Raw genomic sequence first — 21,064 nt, 5'->3', positions numbered from 1 at the left:
TTTATATAGATACTTGTTATTTTTGCTTGATTCAGAGGAAATATTATTATTTATATGGTGATTCTCTTAAAGCATCTCAGCAGGCTGATATCTGTCCAGTCATCCAAAGAGATTTCTTCTTAACCCTGTTTTCACACTTCTACTGTTGGTCAAGAATCCTTGCATGAGATAATGATGGGTCTCCCGCCTGACTGAGCTGCTTCTCAGTCCTAGTAGCATGAAGAATAGGAAGTGATATCACTAGTGGGAGAGGTCCAGCAGGCATTAGAACTTAGTTCTGGACCCTGTCCTTACTGTCAAGTTAAGGAACAGATCTAGTATGTGACTCTTCCAAGCTGTTACTGGGAGCAAGCCAGGTATCCCACTATGAAATCACATCATTGCCTATATTTTCCACATGTAGACTTGATCAGAACCCACAAATCCATCATCCCTTCAAGAATCCCTCAAAGAAACAGGCTTAGCCTCTGCAGTTACCAGTAGAGACCTTATCTGGAAGCTCCACTCTTTAGCCTCCTCATCTGTAAGTACTTGGGTACCAGGAGGATACTTGTGCAGTGCTGAGCACTGGCCTCCAGTGTCTCCATGGTAGATTCACCTGATGCTGCCCAGGCTGTCACTGTATGTGACTCTCTACCATCCAGCCGTATTTTAGGTCAGTTCTTCATAACTAAAGTTGGAAGCGAGATGGTAGAACTTCAGGTTCATGACAGCTCCTCATCATGCCCATGTCAGTTTCCAACCTGTCAAAGAATCTGAGCGACACTTTTTTTGTGTCCTAGAGGATGTGACTTGGAGCTCACCATTGGGCTGATGAGAGAACATATACAGCTATGTCTGATGAATCATTCTTTCCCAGGGGATAATGTTAGGAGTCGGCTCGGAAACACTACTATAACATTTAGATTCATCTTTATTAAAATAATAATAAAAATAATAAAATAAGAGCTCTGTCTGCTCTTCTATTTAGCGGACCTAGGTTCCATTTCTAGTACCTGCATAGTAGTTCACAACTGACTAACTCCAGTTCCAGGATATCTGATGCCCTTGTCTGGCCTCTGCATTCACTGTGTGCACAAGGTACTTAGACATACATGCAGGCAAAATAAAAATAAAACATCAAAAATAAAAAAAAGTAAAATTTAACCTTTATATATTTAAGACAGTGTACTTCATACACACCTAGTAAGATGATTTTCACAATTGCTATGATTGTGCCATATCAGAAACATAGACAAGCATATTTATGTCTTTACAATGTCAGAGTTTATTTAATAACAGTAAATTCACAAGATATAACAGTTTCAATGAAAGCAACTGTGAAGTATTCCTGTTTTCCTTGGTAATCGTGGCTGACAAGAAGTTTTTAAAAATTTTAAAGAACTTACTGTTCTCAAATCACACATTAGAAGCCACACAGTATGTATATTTGTTTAGGTTTCTGTTGCTGTGATAAAACACCATGAGCAAAAAGCAACTTGGGGAAAAAAGGGTTTGTTTGGCTTACAGATGACAGTTCATTGTTTATTGAAGCCAGTGCAAAAACTGAAACAGTGACCATGGAGAAATGCTGCTTACTTGCTTGCTCATGGCTTGCTTATATTGCTTTCTTTTTTCGTTTTGTGTACAGGTGTTTTTCTCGAGTGTATGTTTTTGTACCACAGGAGTGCATGGAGGTCAGAAGGGGCTTTGAATCCTGTGATACTGGAGTTTTTATGGACGCTTATGACGCCACCCTATGGGTGCTGGGAATCGAATCTCTGTCCTCTGCAAGAACAAGTTCTCCGCCCCGCAACCCCCAAAAGGATTTCTCTGTGTATCCCTGGCTGTCCTGGAACTCACTCTGTAGACCAGGCTGGCTTCAAGAGATCCACCTGCCTCTGCCTCCCAAGTGCTGGGATTAAAAGCGCGTGCCACTACCGCAGGGCAGAACAAGTGCTCTTAAAAGCTAAACCATCCAGCTCCATCGTCTTGCCTTCCTATCTCACTCATGAACACTGGTTTAGTGGTAACACTGCCCACAATGGGCTAGGACCTCTTCTATCAATTTGCGTTCAAGAAAATGCCCACAGACTTACCTACTGGTCAGTCTGATAGAGACATTTTCCCAGTTGGGGTTCCTCTTCCCAGATAACTAACTTGTGTAAAGTTAACAAAAAAAACAACAAAACAAAGCAACTAGGACTCACCCTCCCCTCCCCCTGGTAGGATGACTGTAGAGGATTAACGAAGAAAGGCATTTATTTCAAAGAGGTCTAAGAAACCAGAGCTGGGAAATGTAAAGAAGTCCATAGGAACGAGTAAAAGAACCAGCTGGAGGTCTGTGGAGAGGAACTGCTGGTATTGCAGGTCAGAGTTGATCTGTAGTGCTGAATCCAGCTAAGTGAAACGGCAGAATTGAGACCAAGTGAAGAAAAGGTTAAACGGATCCATGCGTTAGGCAGACAGCAGTTGATAGTATCAAGTCCCTGAGACATTTGGGGCTCTGCCTGTCAGTCCCGGCTCAGAGACCCTCCTGGAACCCTTCCACCGCTCGGAGTGTGCCAGTACCTTCTCATCACCCGGTACCGCCCTCCGATCCTCAGTCCCAGGGTACTTCAGGGCCGCCCGCCGCCCGCCTTCTGCCATCAGCCTGCGTTCCTGGCAGAGAGCCCCGTGCGCACGCGCAGGCCCTGTACGGAAAGCTGGGGAACCGCAGTGCCTTCTGGGAACGTGCCCGTGACAGCTTCCTTTGGGCGTCTGCGGCCGCGGAAGCTCCAGACAGTAAGAACCTTTACGTTGAAGCAGGAGCAATGCTGCTCTTCTGTCCGAGCTGCGGAAACGGACTGATTGTGGAGGAAGGACAGCGTTGCCATCGCTTCGCCTGCAACACTTGCCCCTACGTGCATAATATCACACGCAAGGTGAGTTCCAGAGGCGAGCGCCTCCTCGGCTGTCTGCGCTCAGACCTTCCTACGGCCGGTAGGTTTTATGTCTCTCGCAGCGGCGGTTCCCCAAGTCCAGCAGTTGCTAATCCAGTGGCGTCGCTCCGACCAAATCGAAGCCTTTATTTTGGTTCCCACAGAGATTTCTGCCTCCGGCTCTGTGCTGCTCGTTTTGTGACGCTCCAAAAAGTTGCTAGAATTTCCGTTCATACCTCCAGGCTGAACCACGCTTTTAAAACCTTCAGTCCCCACATGCTGTTCCCGGCGTGCCAGACTCCAGTCTGCTTATCACTTCTGATCTCAAATATTCATGTTCGTTTTGTAGCTCTTTTCTCTCTCTCTCTCTCTCTCTCTCTCTCTCTCTCTCTCTCTCTCTCTCTCTCTCTCTCTCTCTCTCTCTCTCTCTCTCTCTCTCTCTCCCTCCCTCCCTCTCTCCCCCTCTCTCTCCCTCTCTTGTGATTCTCACGGGGAACTGCGGGCAGCAGAGGCAAGAAACTACGTCTCCCAGAAGGCCCCTGTGCGCAAGCGCAGATCACAGTTTCACACCGCCCCCCCCCCCCCCCCCCCCCCCCCGCCGGACCAGAAAACTACATTTCCCAGGAGCACCGCAACATGCGATAGCGCCTGTGCAAACCCCCTTTAAAAGTTAAAACCCCGCCACTCTCGTTTCTTACCCCCTTTTCCTTCTGCCCCTTCACCCCCACTGTCGAACACCCCCCTCCCCTAATAAACAGCCTTTCCACGCACGTGGTCGTGTCCCGGGTCTCTCCCTCTGACTCCTCGGTAAACACCGCAAAAAACCACAACACCCCTCCCCCTCCCCCTCTCCCTCCTTCGCCCCTTTCTCTCTTTGTGGGTGTGTGTATGTCTCGCTGTTTTTCTCTTCCTTTTCCTTTATCTCCTTCTCTTTTAAAATAATGACTACCCTATTTAAATTCCAGCCTTTTTGGCTGTTGCCGTTGGTACGTGCCTATAATCCTATCACTTGGGGAGGCTGCGGCTGGAGAATAATACAAGGCTCACCTGGGCTGCGTGGCGTATATATGAAAATTAAGTAAACAAACCACAATCCTGTTCTCCCAGTTTATCCTCATTCCTGTTATCTTTCCCCAGGATTTACTCTCGTCTAATATATGTCATTGTTGCTGCTTTGTGTGTGTGGTGCTTGTGTAGGAACCCAGAAAGCTGCTTTTTCAGACCTTGGTGTTTTGTTTACCTTTCGGCTCTTGTTCCTCCTTCCCTTGGTGTCCTGAGTTCTGTGACTGCAGATGCGCATCACCAGACCTCGGTGACACTTTAGAGCTATGTGCAGTTTAGAGTCTGGATCTGTGATAATATGGATGGTGACGTAGTTTCGAAGTTTGAGAGATGACTGACAAACTTAGGAAAGCAGCCAAACGTGTCCCCGGGAAACGCTGGGATACCCAGATAAATGATACTGCTAGGCTTAGGTGTTTTAGGGGTGTGAGAAAAGAGTAGGGTTTAACTCAACTCTTCTTCCTGCTCTGCCTGGTGTTTTCTCCAGTCTCTAGAGGTCTCTGACATTGAACCTCTGGGTTGTTTTGGGAACATCTCAGTCACAAAACCCCAACATTTTAATGGCTCTTGGTGCTCTTTGAAGAAGATAAATTTTGTATTCATTTACCAAGTAGAGGAAATGCTGCAGGTGGGTTATGGTTTGGTGTCCCACTTTTAAAACTGTATGATTACTTGAAATCTGATGGCTTGTTTTTGTTAGGTAACAAACCGAAAGTATCCAAAACTGAAAGAAGTGGATGATGTGCTTGGTGGAGCAGCTGCCTGGGAGAACGTGGACTCTACTGCAGGTGGGAAGTTTTCCATTACAACGCCAGTGACTCAACCCTGCTTATTATTACTTATTATATTTAATAATAATAATTCATTTATTATAATACAGCCCTGTATATTATTAGGACCAATGACATGGTTTAGCAGGTAAAAGCTCTTGTATTTGATCCTTGAAGCTCAGATAGCTGACTCAAGGAAAGTTGTTTTCCACCCTCCCCCAGTAAGTATGAAAGAACTAAGGAAATATAAATAATGACAAATATCAGTAATTACAAATATCTTGTGTTAGCAAATACAGGAAGTATTTTTTTTTTTTTTTTTTTTTGGTTTTTCGAGACAGGGTTTCTCTGTAGCTTTGGAGCCTGTCCTGGAACTAGCTCTTGTAGACCAGGCTGGTCTCGAACTCACAGAGATCTGCCTACCTCTGCCTCCCACGTGCTGGGATTAAAGGTGTGTGCCACCACCACCACCCAGCTCAAATTCTAGGTTTAAAGGCATGTGCACCACCACCTGGCTGTATTAAAAAATTTAAAGCAGGTTCTTTCAAGGAAAGATATTCTGAAAGGGAAATCACCATACTGATACCCGCTCCATTGTTTCATTTAGATTCTCCAGGTCAGATTGGACCAGTATAAAAATCTGGTATACTCTTTTTGAAGCAGGTTTGGAGTTTATTACAAAAAAGTTTCAATGTTGGTTTAAACTTAAATATTGATGGTTGTTGAAAGGGGAGAGATACATAGAGGGCAGTCATCCATGCTTTTTATTCTGTATGGATTTAAAAGTTTTGTGGCTCAAGCTTGTAAGCCAGTACTCTCAACTCTATCTCAATCAGTCAATCAGTCAATAGTTTTGGGGAAGCTGGGTGGTGCCAGCACTCAAGAGACAGAGACAAGCAGATCTCTGTGAGTTTGAGGCCAGCCTGGTCTACAGGCTCCAAACTATATAGAGAAATCCTGTCTTGGAAAACAAACAAAAAAAGTGGGGCTGGAGAGATGACTCAGTGGTTTAGCACCCAGAGGACCTGGGTTTCCATCCCAGCACCCATTTGGCACCTCCGACCTTCTGTACTTCTAATTCAGGTGATCCAGTGTCCTCTACTGGCATCTATGGTTCATAGAATACTTACCAACAAGACATACACATAAAATTACTTTTAAAAATAAAAGATTTATGTCTGATAGACTTAAATGTGATAATGGAAAGAAAGGATAAGGCTCTAAATATCTGTTTGAGAAGGAAGAGCACATGTGTGATCAGCAGTCTTTTTTTCTATAGAGGAAATACACAAATCTATGTTAAAAGTTAGAATTAGCTAGGTGTGGTAGTACAGTTTGAGAGGTGGAGACAGGAAAATCAGGAGCTGAAGGTCATCTTGGCTACCTAGTGACCTTGAGGCCAACTCCAAGAACTTGTTTTTATAAAAGCAAACAACAAAAACCTTGAAAATGGAAAATGAGTAGGGGCTTAATTTTTTTTAAAATCTATTTTTATTTATTTATTTATTTTTTTTTGGTTTTTCGAGACAGGGTTTCTCTGCAGCTTTAGAGCCTGTCCTGGAACTAGCTCTTGTAGACCAGGCCGGTCCCGAACTCACAGAGATCCGCCTGCCTCTGCCTCCCGAGTGCTGGGATTAAAGGCGTGCGCCACCACCGCCTGGCTATTTGTTTATTTTTGAGATAGACTCTTATTATATAGCCCAGGCTGGCCTTGTGGCAAGCCTCTTGTCTCAGTCTCTTACGTCCTGGAATATAGCTGTGTACTACCACCCTGGGCAGGTATTTTTGTTTATAGCCTCTCAAAACAGACTACAAGAGACCCTTCCCATGCTATGCTTCCATCCAGTCTTCAGTAAAATTTGAGAAAGTGATACTAGGAAGGTGCTTTCAAAGTCACAGTCTCTCCAGTCCCCTTAGTATTGGTGTGCTGTGGGTCGGATGTTGCTATTGGCAAATTTACCATTGGCAGCATAGTCTGGATGAACGTGGGAATGAGATATTTACCCATACTTAATAGTATTTGTGTAATGTGGATGACTGGTTTTTCTCTTTGTCAGAGCCATGTCCCAAATGTGAACATCCGCGTGCCTATTTCATGCAGCTTCAGACCCGTTCTGCAGATGAGCCAATGACCACCTTCTACAAGTGCTGCAATGCTCAGTGTGGACATCGCTGGAGAGACTAGGGGCAGGGCTTCCCAGCTGCAGCCCTGACTTTGTGTGCTGAAGGTCTTTGCTGTGTGATAGGAAGCTAACTCTTCTGTGGTGGAGGACGAGGGTGAAACAGGTCCTCTGCAGGTCAGCAGATAAAAACCTTAATGCACAGGGGCCTCGGGTCCTTGGGAAATACACATGGTTTTGTTCCTTTATTCTTTGTGTTTATATAGTGGGTAGTTGATATTTCCTTACTACCATTAGAACTAGAAACTTGGTTTATAGCCAAAGATAATCTTGAACCTCCTATTCCTCTTGCCTCTGTCTCAGAAGTATTAAGATGATAGGCATGTAAACTATGTTCATTCTATGCAGTGCTGGGCATTGAACTCTGAGCCTCATGCATGCAGACAAGTACAGACAATTAACTCAGTCAACTGAGCTATATCTCCAGCCATTTAATTTTTAAGATAATTTGTATTTTTTCTCTCTAGAACAATTATAAAAATATCCACAAAATCATTGAAAAGCACTTTAAAATTCAGGACTGACACGATACAGCTTGTATGATTAATAACTAAACAAACTTCTGTTATTTGGATTTTCTGAATGATGTTGATAGGAATTTAAAAGTAACCAAAAATATTTTCTATTTTCAGCTAGGGAGAAAGGGCCACAATAGAGCCTATGCCTAGCACTTACAAAAGTCTGTGTTTGAGCCACATTCAAAAGCCTATTAAAACTTCAATAAATTTAGAAAAGTTACTTATTTGCTAGAATTACTAGTGAGATTACTCTATATAGTGGGCATATTTTTCTATGATGGAAGCTCTGGTCCTTTCCATGCAACTGGACAGTCATATACATGATAAAGAATGCAGATAGTAAGGAAATCTAAAATATCAGTATCCTCTTATGAACATAACACATCTAATGTTTTCAGAGTCCTTAAATAGTGCGGATGAGTAATTCACAAACAAAAGCTGACTTTGAAATCTTTGATCTGTGGTTATTTTCAAGCCTTTAGAACTCTGTTGACTATCTCCTTTCACTGATTTTATTACAAAGGAGAGCCACATAGTCTTCTTTGAATGAAGATGTATTTGGGTATTAGATCACTTGCCTAGCATATGACAAGTTCTGGGCTCAATCCTTGGTACTGAATGACAGAGGTGTGGGGGAGAATGATAATTTTTACTGTTGGTAAGGGTTAAGACATTCTCACATTGCTGGTGAGAGTAGAAGATTCTATTCCTGAGAATAGTTTCTCAGGACAGTGAGGTAATATCTATCAGTAATTTAAAATGCTTCCCAAGGCTGACAGACATGCAATGTTACCACCTGAGAGGCCGGAGCAGGAGTATTGGGAGGTCCAGGCTATCCTGTCAGTGGCAGCAGGATTTGGAAGAGAAGATAAGGCTCTGTGCTGCTGCCTGTCTCAGCCCCAGTTCTTTCAGGGAATTTTTGTCACTGATGCTGGGATTCTGAACCATGCCACAAAAGATTCTCAGGACAACTAGGTATAAAGTAAGTCAAGTGTCTTAATAATAGCCATGTTTATGATTTGGGTGGCTTTTTAAGAGAATTGTTCAGTGAAGTTTTACCCCCACTTATCCTGTTTTGTATTTGTTAAATGAGATCATTGGATAAGTCCATAGATGGCAAGGGTTCAAGCTGTTCTTAATATACCAGGTTACAAGGGGTTAAGACATAACTTTTGACTGTCAACAAAGAAAACTTACTATCTCTTTGATTTTTTTAGGTTTACAACTGGGAAAAGTCAAATTAAGGTCATCTGGTTAGTGAGGCTCATCAGTGCTGACGTTCTCAATTGAAATCTCTATATAAGATGACTATAGACTGCAGTCAACCTTTATTGCTTTAGAATTCATAGTCCTTAGCTGGAGTTTTCACAACCAGACTTAATTTGCTTATTTAAAAAAATTATTATTGCATATGTATATGGTAGAGGGTGTCGTTCACATTCACATGGAGGACAGAAGGCGACTTTGTGAAGTTGGCTATCTTTATTTTTATATTGGTTTTGCCCCACTTATTTCATTTTCCAAGCACTCCCCTGACTTTTTAATCTATCTTAAGCCTTGGCTACATTATGAGATTTTGTCTCAAAAATCAAAACTAACAAAAATTAGGACAGGCTCCAAAGCCACAGAGAAACTCTGTCTCGAAAAAAAAAAAAAAAAAAAAAAAAACCTAACAAAAATTATCATCAAATTATCACCAAAAAATAATATTGGAAACAGAAAAGAAAAATGACCTTTTATCATACAAGGATCCATAATAAAGACTACCAACAGATTTTATAGAAGAAAAGCTTTGGACACTAAAGGTCAGTGAGCTGGCACATTGAAAGTACTGACTGAAAACAAGCTGGAAAACCCCACAAGTGAGAGAGAGAATATAAAACAACATAGAAGCGGGAGAGATGATCCAGTGGGCAATAGCAGCATACTTCTCTCGTACAGGATCTGGATTCAGTTCGCAGCACCCACTGGGAATCTTGCCACTTTATATCCCTCCAGTTTAAATGGATCTGGTCCTTTCTTCTTACTTGCATAGGCACTAGGTACATAATTAAATCCAAGAAAAACACATGTAAGGAGAAATTTCTTTTTAAGAAAATCTATTGGAGCAGTAAATGCTCTTATGAGACATCTCTCCAGCACCTGCATTTGACTTCTGTCCTTCCAGGACCATGTGCTGTATTTGTTGGACTGGACCAATACCAGCCAGAAAGAGAGGTTTTTGGAGGTCGGTAGGGACAGGTACATGAGGTAGGCATGCTAACTCTTTAGATACCAGGTATCTATACAGGGATCTGGTGTACCCACTTCTCTCTGTGAGGTGGGATTCCCCTCTGTATGCTGTGAATATCATTGGTTAAGGAAGGAACTGCTTTTGGCCTATAGCAGAGCTATAGGGGAACAGAGCTAGGCAGGGAAAACTAAGCAGAATTCTGGGAGAAAGGAGGTAGAGTCAGGGAGAAGCCATGTAGCCCTGCTGGAACAGGATGGAACTTTACCCAGTAAGCTGCTGCCACATGACAATATACAGATTAATGGAGATGGGTTAAATTAATATGTAAAAGTTAGCTAATAAGCAGCTCGAGCTAATGGGCCAAGCAGTGATTTAAATAATATAGTTTCTGTGTGATTATTTCAGGGCCCTTCTTACTGCATCTCTGTGAGTTCAGGATCATGCCCCAGCTTCATTTATTATCAGAGTTGGAGCAGATCTGTCACCTCTCTTCTAGGATGATAGTGTAGATTAGGCCCACCTCATGATGGAAAGCAGAGTTGAGATGACCCTTCTGGGGACTGGGAGTGGAGTAAGAAATGCTTCTTGATACTAAGAAAAAGCTCCAGGTAAGCAGTGTAAGTAGGAAGCCCCCGAGGAGCCACAGTGGATGTGGTCTGCAGCAGAGCCCACATGCTTTCCGTGAGGACTTTTCCTGTGGAAGCCTGGACATAAGAGGGGCAGTTGAAGCTACCCTTTTACCATGGCAGATCTCAAGTATATTGTGGAAGTGACTTCATCCAGATGACTGACTGTTCTGTTATTGTAAAGCTGTCCCTGGAAGTGATCTGACTTCTGAGACTGGAGGTGAGTCAGATAATACAAGTGTGGAGGAAGTAATTCTGTGAGTCCACAGACAGGTGCTGACAAACCAGGGCTTCTAAAAGCTCGGCAGCCAGAGATGTAGGGTAGAGGCTTTGGTTACTCTCTGCTGTAAGTCATTTTCTCTTTCTGAGATGACCCTGACTCAGAAAGGCCATCTGTAGACTGTAGACAGAGACTGCTTTAGTTTCCTGGTCACCCAGACCCGGATAATTTCACAGAAACTATATTAATTACAACATTGTTTGGCCAATGGCTTAGGCATATTCCTAGCTAGATCTTAGATTAAACCATTTCTATTTATCTATGTATTGCTGTGAGTCTATGACTTACTGGTAATGTTCTGGCATCTTTCTCCTTCAGTGGCTACATGGCATCCCTTGACTCTGCCCATTCTCTTTTTCTCTGTTCAATTTCCCGCCTGGCTTTACTCTGCTAAGCCATTGGCCATAACAGCTTTATTCATCAACTAATAAAAACCACATATGTACAGAAGGACATCCCACATCAGTAGACATGAAACTAGACAAGAATTTGTAATAGTTTAAGTAAAATGCTATAGGTCCCCGAATGGCAGCAGTGGGCAGTGGGTCCTGAGACTACGGCAGGCCGTGAAGGCAGCCGGGTCCCAGGAAGGAAGCCATGTGGTGGGTGAGAGACAGAGATGGACAGGCACGCTATGCAGAGTGAAGTTGGATAATTATTTAGTGGGTTAGGGAAGGGAAGTTTAGAAGGAGGAAGAGCAGAGAGAGAGAAAGAGAGAAATGGGGGGAGAAGTGGGGAGAAGTGAGACAGAAGCTGCCTCTTAGAAAGGAAGGGACCCAGACTGGAAGCTGAAGATCAGCTTGCCTCAGCAGATGGAGGTGGGGGAATGGGAGTGGCTTGTCTCTTAAAGGGACAGGACAGACCATTACAGAATTGGTTTAGGCCGCACTAATAAGTTACTACTATACTGAATGGGTCGCTGTGTTCATCTCAGTATCTGGAATGAGCCAGGGACTATACCTTATTCACCTTTAGGTCCTCTGCATACTACTTGTTCAGTTTTAAAATGCTACCAGATGGGTCGATTAACCTGGCTTTTTCTGGCATTTGTACAGGTAAATAGTAGTTTGACTTCAGCCTTTCTCAGGTGAAACTCTCTTAAAGCCTTTCCTCTTTTCTCTCAGATAGCTAAACATTCCCAGTCTTGAAAGAATTCTGTCAGTCATCCTCAAGGATCAGCCTTGTGGCGGCCAAATGGACAGCTGATTATCTTCTTGCAGCCTGTCTTGGGCTTGTTCTAGCAGATGAATGATATTATAGACTTGAAATGTAACTCGGTGGTCTTAGGTTCAATACTAACATTAGGAGGTAGGAGGGTTGTCTTAGGGTTTCTATTGCTGTGAAGAGACCCCATAACCACAGAAACTTTTATAAATGAAAACATTTAATTGGTGTGGCTTGCTTACAGTTCAGAGATTCAGTCCGTTGTCATCATGGTGGTGACATGGCAATATATAGGCACACATGGTACTGGATAAGTAACTGAGAGTCTTACATCTTGCAGGCAACGGGAAGTTGTTGTGGGATACCTCTTGTTTGTTTCCAGCTGCTCAGCCCTGAAATGATCACACAGAAATCATATTATTTGCAATACTGTTCGGCCAATAGCTTAAGCGTATTTCTAGCTAACTCAAATCTTAAATTAAGCCATCTCCATTAATCTGTGTATCGCCACAAGGCTGTGACTTACTGGGTAAAGTTCTGGCATCTGTCTCCAGGAGGGCTACATGGCTTCTCTCTGACTCTGCCTCCTTTTCCCCAACATTTAGTTTAGTTTTCCCTGCCTAACTAAGTTCTACCTTGCTAAAGGCTAAGCCAGTTTCTTTATTCATTAACCAATAAAAGCTACACATAGATAGAAGGACCTCTCACACCAGGAATTGATCTGAGAAACTGGGTGGTATCTTAAGCATATATGAGACCTTAAAGCATGCCTCCACAGCAACATACTTCCTCCCACAAGGTCACACCTACACCAACAAAGCCACATTTCCTAATAGTGCCTCCCTTTGGGGACGACTCTTTTCAAACCACTACAAAGGGGGAGAAAAATTAATGACACAGTTACATCCAGAACTGTGTCATAGAACATAAAGGAAGGCTCCATAGGAGCGTGTAGGTCCTCCCATGGCTAGTCTCCACATAGCTTATTTGTTGAATGTGTATTTTAAATAACGCAAAAATCATTCTTGGCAGAGGGATCTGCTCTTTATGAATAAAGCAGGTGCAGAGAGCTGTTAGTCATATTTGGTCACTAGATGAGATAAAGGGTCAGAGAGAGGAAGGGCCATGATAGTGATAATGAGACAAGCTTTCTGTTCTTACCTAAGATGAAGCCACTTGTCTGAGGTTTATGTTCCCAAGGACAAGATTTCCTCTTCTAGGGCTGGAGAGATGGCTCAGTGGGTAAGAGCACTGACTGCTGTTCCAGAGGTCCTGAGTTCAATTCCCAGCAACCACTTGGTGGCTCACAACCACCTGTAATGAGATCTGGTGCCCTCTTCTGGCCTAGAGGCAGGATACTAAATAAATAAATAAATCTTTAAAAAAAAGATTTCCTCTTCTAATGATGCTTTATGTCTAACACCTGTCCCTGATAATATGCTTTTCTTATAAATCGCTGATGTGACTAAAACAGGCTTTCATACTGTGCCAACTAATGATACATGACCTTCTGATTTGTTCTTTGTGTGAATACTATATAATGAAAACATGAATTCAGTAAAATCGCAGTAGATTCCAACCGCTCTCTTGTGTGTTGTGTCTGTCTGTTGTCACCGACCTCATGACTTCCTGAGTACCAAGACCCTGCTTCGCCCACCGTCTGAGTGGCTCCCCTAAGCCGATCCGTGGCACCTCCCTTTATCCTCCCATTTCTTGTTTTTGAATTTTCTGTTCTGGGATTTGGCTTGAGAACTTCACACAGGTGAAGGAAGCACTCCAATACTGAGCCATACCACTACCATTTATTTGTGTATTTGATGTAGGATATTACACTCAGGCCAGTCTCAAAATCCTCCTGCCTCAGCTTCCTGAGTTAACTAGTTTAGGAGCACGCACCACCATACATAATAAAATGTATTTCTTAAACTGGATTTCAGATCTGTGTAATTTGCATTTATAAGGTATATATATATATATATATATATATATATATATATATATAGTTTAAATTTATATAACTACTGTAAGGTTGCCCTCTCTAGAAGCAACTGCAGGAGCTTAAAATGAAACATAGGTCTATTTTCCAATTTCCTCTCAAACCTTGCACTTGTATCTTTCATTGTACTGTGCTGATATTGAATGGAGGTTTGCAAGAACAAAGCTCTGGATGAGATATTTTGATGAAGATGACACTTGCCTCCTCCATTCAGAATTATCCTCAGTCCAAAATAATTTCTCCATTTTAGCAACTGATTCACCAACACCTTCAGTCCCAAAAGTGACCCTGAGGGAAGACAGAGGAGGCACAACTTGCCAGAGGCAAAGCTAAAGCCACTAGAGGTAATAGTGATACACAACTTTAATCCCAGGATTTGGGAGATAGAAGCAGATGGATCTCTGTGAGTTCAAGGCCACCCTGATCGATGCAGAAATAAATCCAGGTGGTGGTGGCCTACACCTTTAATTCCATCACTAGAGGGAATATAAAATGAGAGGAGAGAGGCTGCCTGCTTATTTGTGGTCACCCAGCCTTGGTAGAGGCAAGACTTCTCTAGTCGCTTGGCTACACTTATTTTCTGATTTTTGGGTTGAACCCCAATTTCTGTCTCTGAGTTTTTATTATTCATGCAACATTTGGTGCCCAATGTTTGGGGTACAAATACACACACACACACACACACACACACACACAAAAATTTGCCTGAGGCTTTATAGCTGTCAGTACAGGCCATGGTTGCATGTGAGGCTTCCATCTGAGCTGCACCTGGGGCTCCAGCCCCACCCACTAGGCTTTCTTTTCTTCTTCCCTCTCCACCATCAGTTGCAGGCTCTCCTTGAACCCCCTTCTCGGGCTGCTGCCAAACTAGGTAGCTCCTTGAAATCCAGCCAGACTTGCTGTTTTATGCAGCAGCAATCAGCCTCACATCTTCATCAACATCATCAGTAGATTTGGTAAGACAAATGGGAATTCTTAAAGGGAGGGATTATTTAAAAGAAAGTTTTTCCTCCACATTAAAATTTAGAAACTCTGATAATATTCCTCAATTCTATGGTCTTCCCAACTGTATCCTAAAATATATTACAAGAAAGTGTATGGTTTATTATTTAAAATTGTGTAAAATTTAAGTTACCATCTTCAGTGAACCCTAGATCCATGCCTGATTTATTCACCTCTATAGTAATATTTTGTTTATGATCTAACAAAGTTTGCCTGAAGATCAGAGTACAAAGCTAGACACAGTCATAGAGGCCAGTCAGTGGTGGTATACACCTTTAATCCCAGCACTTGGGAGACAGAAGCAAATGGATCTCTGTTAGTTCAAGGCCACCCTGAACTACACAAAACTGATCCAGTCTAAAAGGGAAACAGAGCTCATAAAAGATGATCTCAGCACTTGGGATCACAAGCCTTTAATCCCAGCACTAGAGAGGAATATAAAGGGGAGGAGACAGGAGCTCAATGCAGTCTGCAGTCATTCTGAGGACAGGATTACCTATTCAGTCTGAGTATTGAGAGAGGTGAGAACTCTCTTGCTACTTCTCTGATCTTCAGCTTTAACCCCAATATGTCTCTGGGTTATTATTAAGAACAATTAGAATTCCTGTTACATACCTCATTCGTCCTCTTTCTCAATCAAATTACAGAAGAACATTAATAACCAAGGAACAGTTGTTCCCTTATTTGGAAACATAAAGGAAAATCAGCCTTACCTATAGTAGCAAGATTCCTGTAGGTCTCCAGCATCACATCTTTGTAGAGATTTTTCTGGGAAGGATTCAGCAAAGCCCACTCTTTCCAAGTGAAGTCGATATGTAAATCATCATAGGTCACTGTATTCTAAAATATCCCACACATGTAAACAACAAAACTGACAATGTTGTGATACTGACAACATTGTAAATGTATAATTCTTTGACAATATAGTCATATAATTCTGGTGCTCCCCATGCTTATTCTATGACAAGGATATTATAATGTGTTTACCAAGTTTAGAAGGAAACTAAATAGGAGGTTAACCTCTGACATTTCTGTACTGTTTGAATGGGCTATCACCTTGCAAGAGAAATGACTATTAACAAACATAAAGAGACAATTAAACAATCAGCAGTATAAAGTACATATTAGAGAAATTATTTAAACAATTACTAACTACAAAAAATGAAAAATAAGATGGGCAATCTGAGTGTATTGATTCATGCCTTTAACCCCAGCACTCAGAAGGCAGAGGCAGGTTTATCTGCCCCTGAGTTGTGTTCCAACCTAGTCTATGCATCAGTTCAGAAGTACATGTTAAGACCTGGACTCCTGGGTAAAAATCATTCATAGAAACAAAATAGATCTCAGAGCTCACATTTATTTATTTATCTATCTATCTATCTATCTATCTATCTATCTATCTATCTATCTATCTATCTATGCTGAAATTCTTGCAAAGTGTTAGGGATTCATCTTTCCAAAACCTGAAATGCCCCAGTTTAAAGTGTAATGTCACTAAGATCTTACTAAAAAGCACTGCATGTTTAAACAGTTACAAATGGACAATGAAATATAAATATTGATTACAGCAGGGCTGTGGTGGCGCACGCCTTTAATCCCAGCACTCGGGAGGCAGAGGCAGTCGGATCTCTGAGTTCGAGGCCAGCCTGGTCTACAAGAGCTAGTTCCAGGACAGGCTCTAGAAACTACAGGGAAACCCTGTCTTGAAAAACCAAAAATAAATAAATAAATAAATAAATAAATAAATAAATAAATAAATATTGATTACAAACAATCAACACAGAGCAGAGATGACTCAATAATAAAGAGCTCTTCTGGTCTTGCATATAGGGCTTAATTGCCAGTATTTACATGGGGTATCACATTTATCCATTATTCCATGTTCAAGGTTTCTAAGACAATCTTTTGGCCACTACGAGGATGAGGTACCCACGCGGTGCATATCCATGAATACAGGAAAAATACTCATATCCATTAAAAGTATCAAAAAACAAACAAAACAGGCAGAAAGAAGGTCATACACATGCAATCCAATGACTCAGAAGGCTCAGGAAGTACTAATATCATGAACACATGCCATCCTGGGAAAAACAATGATAGAGTCTACCAAATTTCCAAATTCAAAATATGCATGAAGCTCAGCACAGCAGAATATGAAGCACAAATAATAAAAACCCAGAGCCAGATATTATGAAGCTGAAGATCAGAAAAGCAAAACAGCCATAGCCAAGTCACTAGAGAGTGCTCACCTCTAGCAAGGTTCTGACAAACAAAGGGATGATCCTGTCCTTGGCATGACTGCAGACTGCAATGATTTCCATCAAACCTCAGACTGCAAGGAAGTCTTGTCTCCTCCTGCCTTATATACTTCTTTCTGCCCAGCCATATCACTCTTGATCCACCTTCCTAGTGCTAGGGTGAAGACCTGTGATTCCTGAGTGCTGGGAGCACCTTTGTGTGAGTTCTGTTTCTCTTTTTAGAAAGATTCAATCTCACATAGGCCAGGGTGGCTTGAGTTCTAGGATTAAAGGTGTGTGCCACCACTTCCTGACCTCTAGTGGCTTAACTCTGCACTCTGATCTTTAGGCAAGCTTTATTTTTTTAATATTTATTTAATTATTATGTATACAATATTCTGTCTGTGTGTATGCCTGCAGGCCAGGAGAGGGCACCAGACCTCATTACAGATGGTTGTGAGCCACCATGTGGTTGCTGGAAATTGAACTCAGGATCTTTGGAAGAGCAGACAATGCTCTTAACCATTGAGCAATCTCTCCAGCCCCTAGGCAAGCTTTATTTACTAAAATACAAATAAAATATCACTACAAGTATATGCTTGACATGTACAAAAACCTGCATTCCAGGACCATCACCCAATAATATAAAAACAAAGTCGAGAATGTTGGCCCATTTTTAATCTTAGCAATTGGGAGCCAGAGTCCAGGGGGATCTCTGAGGTCAAGGCAAGCCTGGTGTACAGAGCTACTGTGAGGACAGCCAGGCTTACACAGAATAGCAAGTTTTTCTACTATATCTTATGTAACTTAGGAATAGAATCTGTAATGGTGGTGAAGGCATGACAGCACAGGAAGGATACTGCAACACACTATACACAAAGAACATGAAATGGGTTATAAGCACTCATATCATACCCCCAATGAAGAATTTCATCCAGAAAGGCTTCTCCTACCAAAGGTTTTATAAGCAACACAAAGCAACACATCAAAGAGAAACACATGTTCAAATACATCATCCTATCTGGGAGATTTTTTACTTTAGCATTCTGACCCATGTCACTATAGGTTCATGGTCATCCGTGAAGAAAATGCATTTAGTCACTTCAAAGATTTTCATATTCTGCAACAGCCCCTACACTGTTGAAATGTCCAAAGTATCTTCTAACACTCAAGGCAATCTCTTGTGTGTGAGATGTTGTAAAATCAGAAAACAAGTTACATCTTTCCAATTTACAATGGCAAAGAATATCCATTTGCACTCCAAAAGAGAGGAATGGGAACATAGTGAAGGAAGATTGGACCAAGGCAAGATTGAAGCACAACAGGACAGAACATCAAATCCTGTAGCTCTGTCTCAGATGGATGGGGCTTCAGTTTCCAAGGGCTTAGATAGCCCTACCCCTGAAACTTCTCATACATCTCTTTTTGTGTACTGCTATTCCATATATACAGCTACCCCTCCATGGCAGATATCTTACAGCTTTGGTATTTCAACATCTTGTGGTCTCAAAATGCAACCCAGGCTTTATCCTCACAGCTTCATGCAATGGACTCTCACAGTCTCCATACTGGGTTTCTGTCACTCCTAAACATAGATGCCTGCAACAATGCTGAACTGAAACCACAGACTGAGAATCCATAACCTTAAATTTTGATTCTTTCTTGTTTCCAGGGCTGCCACATCAAGGGTGATCTTGTAAAATTTGACTTCTTAATTGGGATGGACATTAACATACCTGGACCACACGTGCAGCAGGTTTTGTAAGAAATTGCTTCCTGGGAGTAGGAATCACTATGCTTAATCCTTATATAAATTAAAGGTGAGTGGAGTCTTACCCTTAGGGCACCTTGATAGGTTTCCATTCCAGAGCAACAAGGTCAGAGTTGCAGGTGTCCAAACCAAGGTTGCTAACACAAAACACCTAAGAAAAGCTTGCCAATTCTTCACGTGCTAAGTCTAGCTGGAAATAGACACCCACGTCTCAAAGTTTGTCACTGTGCACTGTGTCCCTGCTTTCTCTGATCACAGCCTTACTCCTAAGACCTTGTTGCCATGGTCATTGGCTCAATTCCTTATCACTTACTCTAAGAATGTGCTTTTGACCAATGAGACGTAACTTTTTCTTTAGCTTCAAACCTCCTGAAGGAGAAGAAATCTCAGGCGAGAGGAGAAGAAGCTAGGAGGTATTAGAATTAGGAAATAATTGGAATAGAGGCAGAAGAATAGAGACATGTTTGGAACAGCATGTTATCCCTCAGATATTTTAAGTCCTTTCGCTTGCTGTAGCATTTCATCTGAACCCTGAAGAGGGTCTTGGGGCTGGACCTCAAAGGCCCTTAATAAGTAACCCCCATACACTATCCCTCATTATTGTGAGCTAGCCCCCAACTTGGACACAGACCCCTGCTTGAACAAAGGAAACACCGTCTGCCAGAAGTTCATGAAGGCCACCTGCCTGCAGACCTCCCACACTCTCTCAGTGTCCCTTCAACACTATCCTCAAGACCCTTCCCCTCTTTGCTTTTTTCAACCCCTAACTTGGACAGAGACACTCATATGGAACGATAGCCATGCCTACTGCCAGATTTCTGGCCCCTCCCTATCTTGGGAGGGGGAACACATGTCTAATCATAGGCCACACAAACCAGAAGATCAGAGAGCAGATAGAAACTGAGGAACAAAACAACCAACCAACAAAGACAAATTGAGAAATCAGCACCTAGACCCAAAAACACCTCAAACCCAGATACCTAGACACCAGAGTAAGAGCACAATCAACAACAGCCAGGGCAATATGTCACTACCAGATTCTCGCTATCCTATGACAGCAAGCCCTGAATATTTCACAACTAAAGCACAAGCAAAAGACAATAAGACCAACTTTATGAAGATGATAGAGGTCCTTAAAGAGGAAATGAATACATTAAAGAAAGCTAAGGAAAAAAAGTTGATACAAATGAATGAATCTGTTCTAGTCCTGAAAATGGAAATAGAAACAATAAAAAAAAAAACACAACCTGAAGGAATTCTAGAAATGAAAATCTAGGTAAGTGAATGGGAATTATAAAGGCAAGCTTCAAAAAAAAGAATACAAGACATGGACCAGAGAAATTCAAGCAGTACAGATACAATAGAAGAAATGGAAATTTCAGTCAAAGAAAATGTTAAATATAAAGTTTCCTGAAATATAACATTCAGGAAGTCTGGAACACTATGAAAAGATCAAAGCTAAGAATAATAGAAACGAAGGGGAAGAATTCCAGCTCAAAAGCCCAGAAAATATTTTCAAATGCATCTTAGTCAAAGATTTTCCTAAAAGACACCAGGAAAATAAACCCCATAGAATCACCTTAACAGGGCTTGTGGGGTGCACAGAGACTAATGCAGCAATCATGTGGACTTCAAGGGTCTTAGCTAGGTCCACTGCATATACATTAAGGTTGTGTAGCTTGGTGTATCTGTGAGACTTCTAACAGTGAGAGTGGGGGAGGGTGTCTCTGACTCTTTTGTCTGCTCGTAAGACCCTTTTTCTCCTCCTGGTTTGCCTAGTCCAGGCTTGATATGGGGTTTGGTGTAGGATTTCCCTCTGTATGCTATGAATATGTTTTATTACCACTGGTTAATAAAAAAGTCTTTGGCCTATGGCAGGGCAGAATATAGCAAGTAGGAAAGAAGGAGTCAAAGAGATGTCATGTAATTGCTGAAGCAGAAGGATGCTAGAACCTTACTGGTAAGTCACAGCCTCGTGGCAATATACAGATTAATAAAAATGTGTTAATTTAAGATATAAGATCTGGCTAGGAATACACCAGTGTTGTAATTAATATAGTTTTTGAGTGGTTATTTGGATCTAGGTGGCCAGGAAATGAGTAAGTAGTCTCCATTTACAGGTGTTTATGCCTAGTCTTGCTGTAACTTGTTACGCCATGTTTGGCTGATATTCTTATGAAATCTGCTCTGTTCTGAAGGGAAATGGAGGAGGAGGAGATCTGGGGCCAGGGGAGTGGGGAGGGCACTGGAAGGAGTGGAGGTAGGGGAAACTGTAGTCAGTTTACATGAGAAGTTGTATGCCTATTCCTCCCATAAATTGAAGGC

The 21,064-nt window shown here is 42.0% G+C and overlaps 2 protein-coding genes across 12 annotated transcripts in view; one reads left to right on the top strand and one right to left on the bottom strand.

Annotated features, from left to right (window-relative positions):
* Positions 1-2,722: 2,722 nt before the first annotated feature.
* LOC119814462 (DNA-directed RNA polymerase III subunit RPC10) lies at positions 2,723-19,274 on the top strand. 2 transcript variants are annotated; one of them, XR_005285412.1, is made up of 4 exons: positions 2,723-2,903; positions 4,663-4,750; positions 6,790-7,029; positions 18,641-19,274. XR_005285412.1 is itself a non-coding variant. In XM_038330209.1 (3 exons), the coding sequence occupies exons 1-3, from the start codon at positions 2,793-2,795 to the stop codon at positions 6,915-6,917; spliced, it is 327 nt and encodes a 108-aa protein (XP_038186137.1). In that variant the 5' UTR covers positions 2,723-2,792; the 3' UTR covers positions 6,918-7,100. The 2 variants fall into 2 exon arrangements, 1 of the variants encoding a protein (XP_038186137.1); XM_038330209.1 differs by lacking the exon at positions 18,641-19,274 and having other exon boundaries at positions 6,790-7,100.
* LOC119814461 (zinc finger protein 514-like) overlaps positions 7,343-21,064 on the bottom strand; it is a 27,117-nt gene continuing 13,395 nt past the window's right edge. For 4 of the 10 annotated variants that reach the window (XR_005285402.2, XR_005285403.2, XR_005285404.2 and 1 more), the window contains 3 exons: positions 15,445-15,571; positions 11,976-12,125; positions 7,343-9,468 (listed from right to left, as the gene is read on the bottom strand). Coding sequence is in view for 1 of the 10 variants with exons in the window: in XM_038330207.2 (XP_038186135.1) it covers positions 9,381-9,468; positions 12,065-12,125; positions 13,931-14,017; positions 15,445-15,571 (363 nt within the window). In the remaining 9 variants the exon portion in view is untranslated. Of the gene's footprint in view, positions 9,469-11,975; positions 12,126-12,894; positions 12,962-13,017; positions 13,092-13,930; positions 14,018-14,469; positions 14,803-15,444; positions 15,572-21,064 lie in introns of those variants that run through there. The other 6 variants (XM_038330207.2, XR_005285408.2, XR_005285407.2 and 3 more) reach the window with 6 other exon arrangements.

Source organism: Arvicola amphibius, chromosome 5, assembly GCF_903992535.2.
Source record: "Arvicola amphibius chromosome 5, mArvAmp1.2, whole genome shotgun sequence".
NCBI lineage: Eukaryota > Metazoa > Chordata > Mammalia > Rodentia > Cricetidae > Arvicola > Arvicola amphibius.
The sequence above is the reverse complement of the archived record's forward strand: the minus strand, read 5'-3'. Positions and strand labels throughout refer to the sequence as shown.

Excerpts from the sequence above, each read along its gene's own strand:
- LOC119814462 (XM_038330209.1), top strand. The coding sequence starts at position 2,793 with ATGCTGCTCTTCTGTCCGAGCTGCGGAAACGGACTGATTGTGGAGGAA. Across the intron at positions 2,904-4,662 it reads TGCATAATATCACACGCAAG|GTAACAAACCGAAAGTATCC; the intron begins GTGAGTTCCAGA and ends TGTTTTTGTTAG. Across the intron at positions 4,751-6,789 it reads GAACGTGGACTCTACTGCAG|AGCCATGTCCCAAATGTGAA; the intron begins GTGGGAAGTTTT and ends TCTCTTTGTCAG.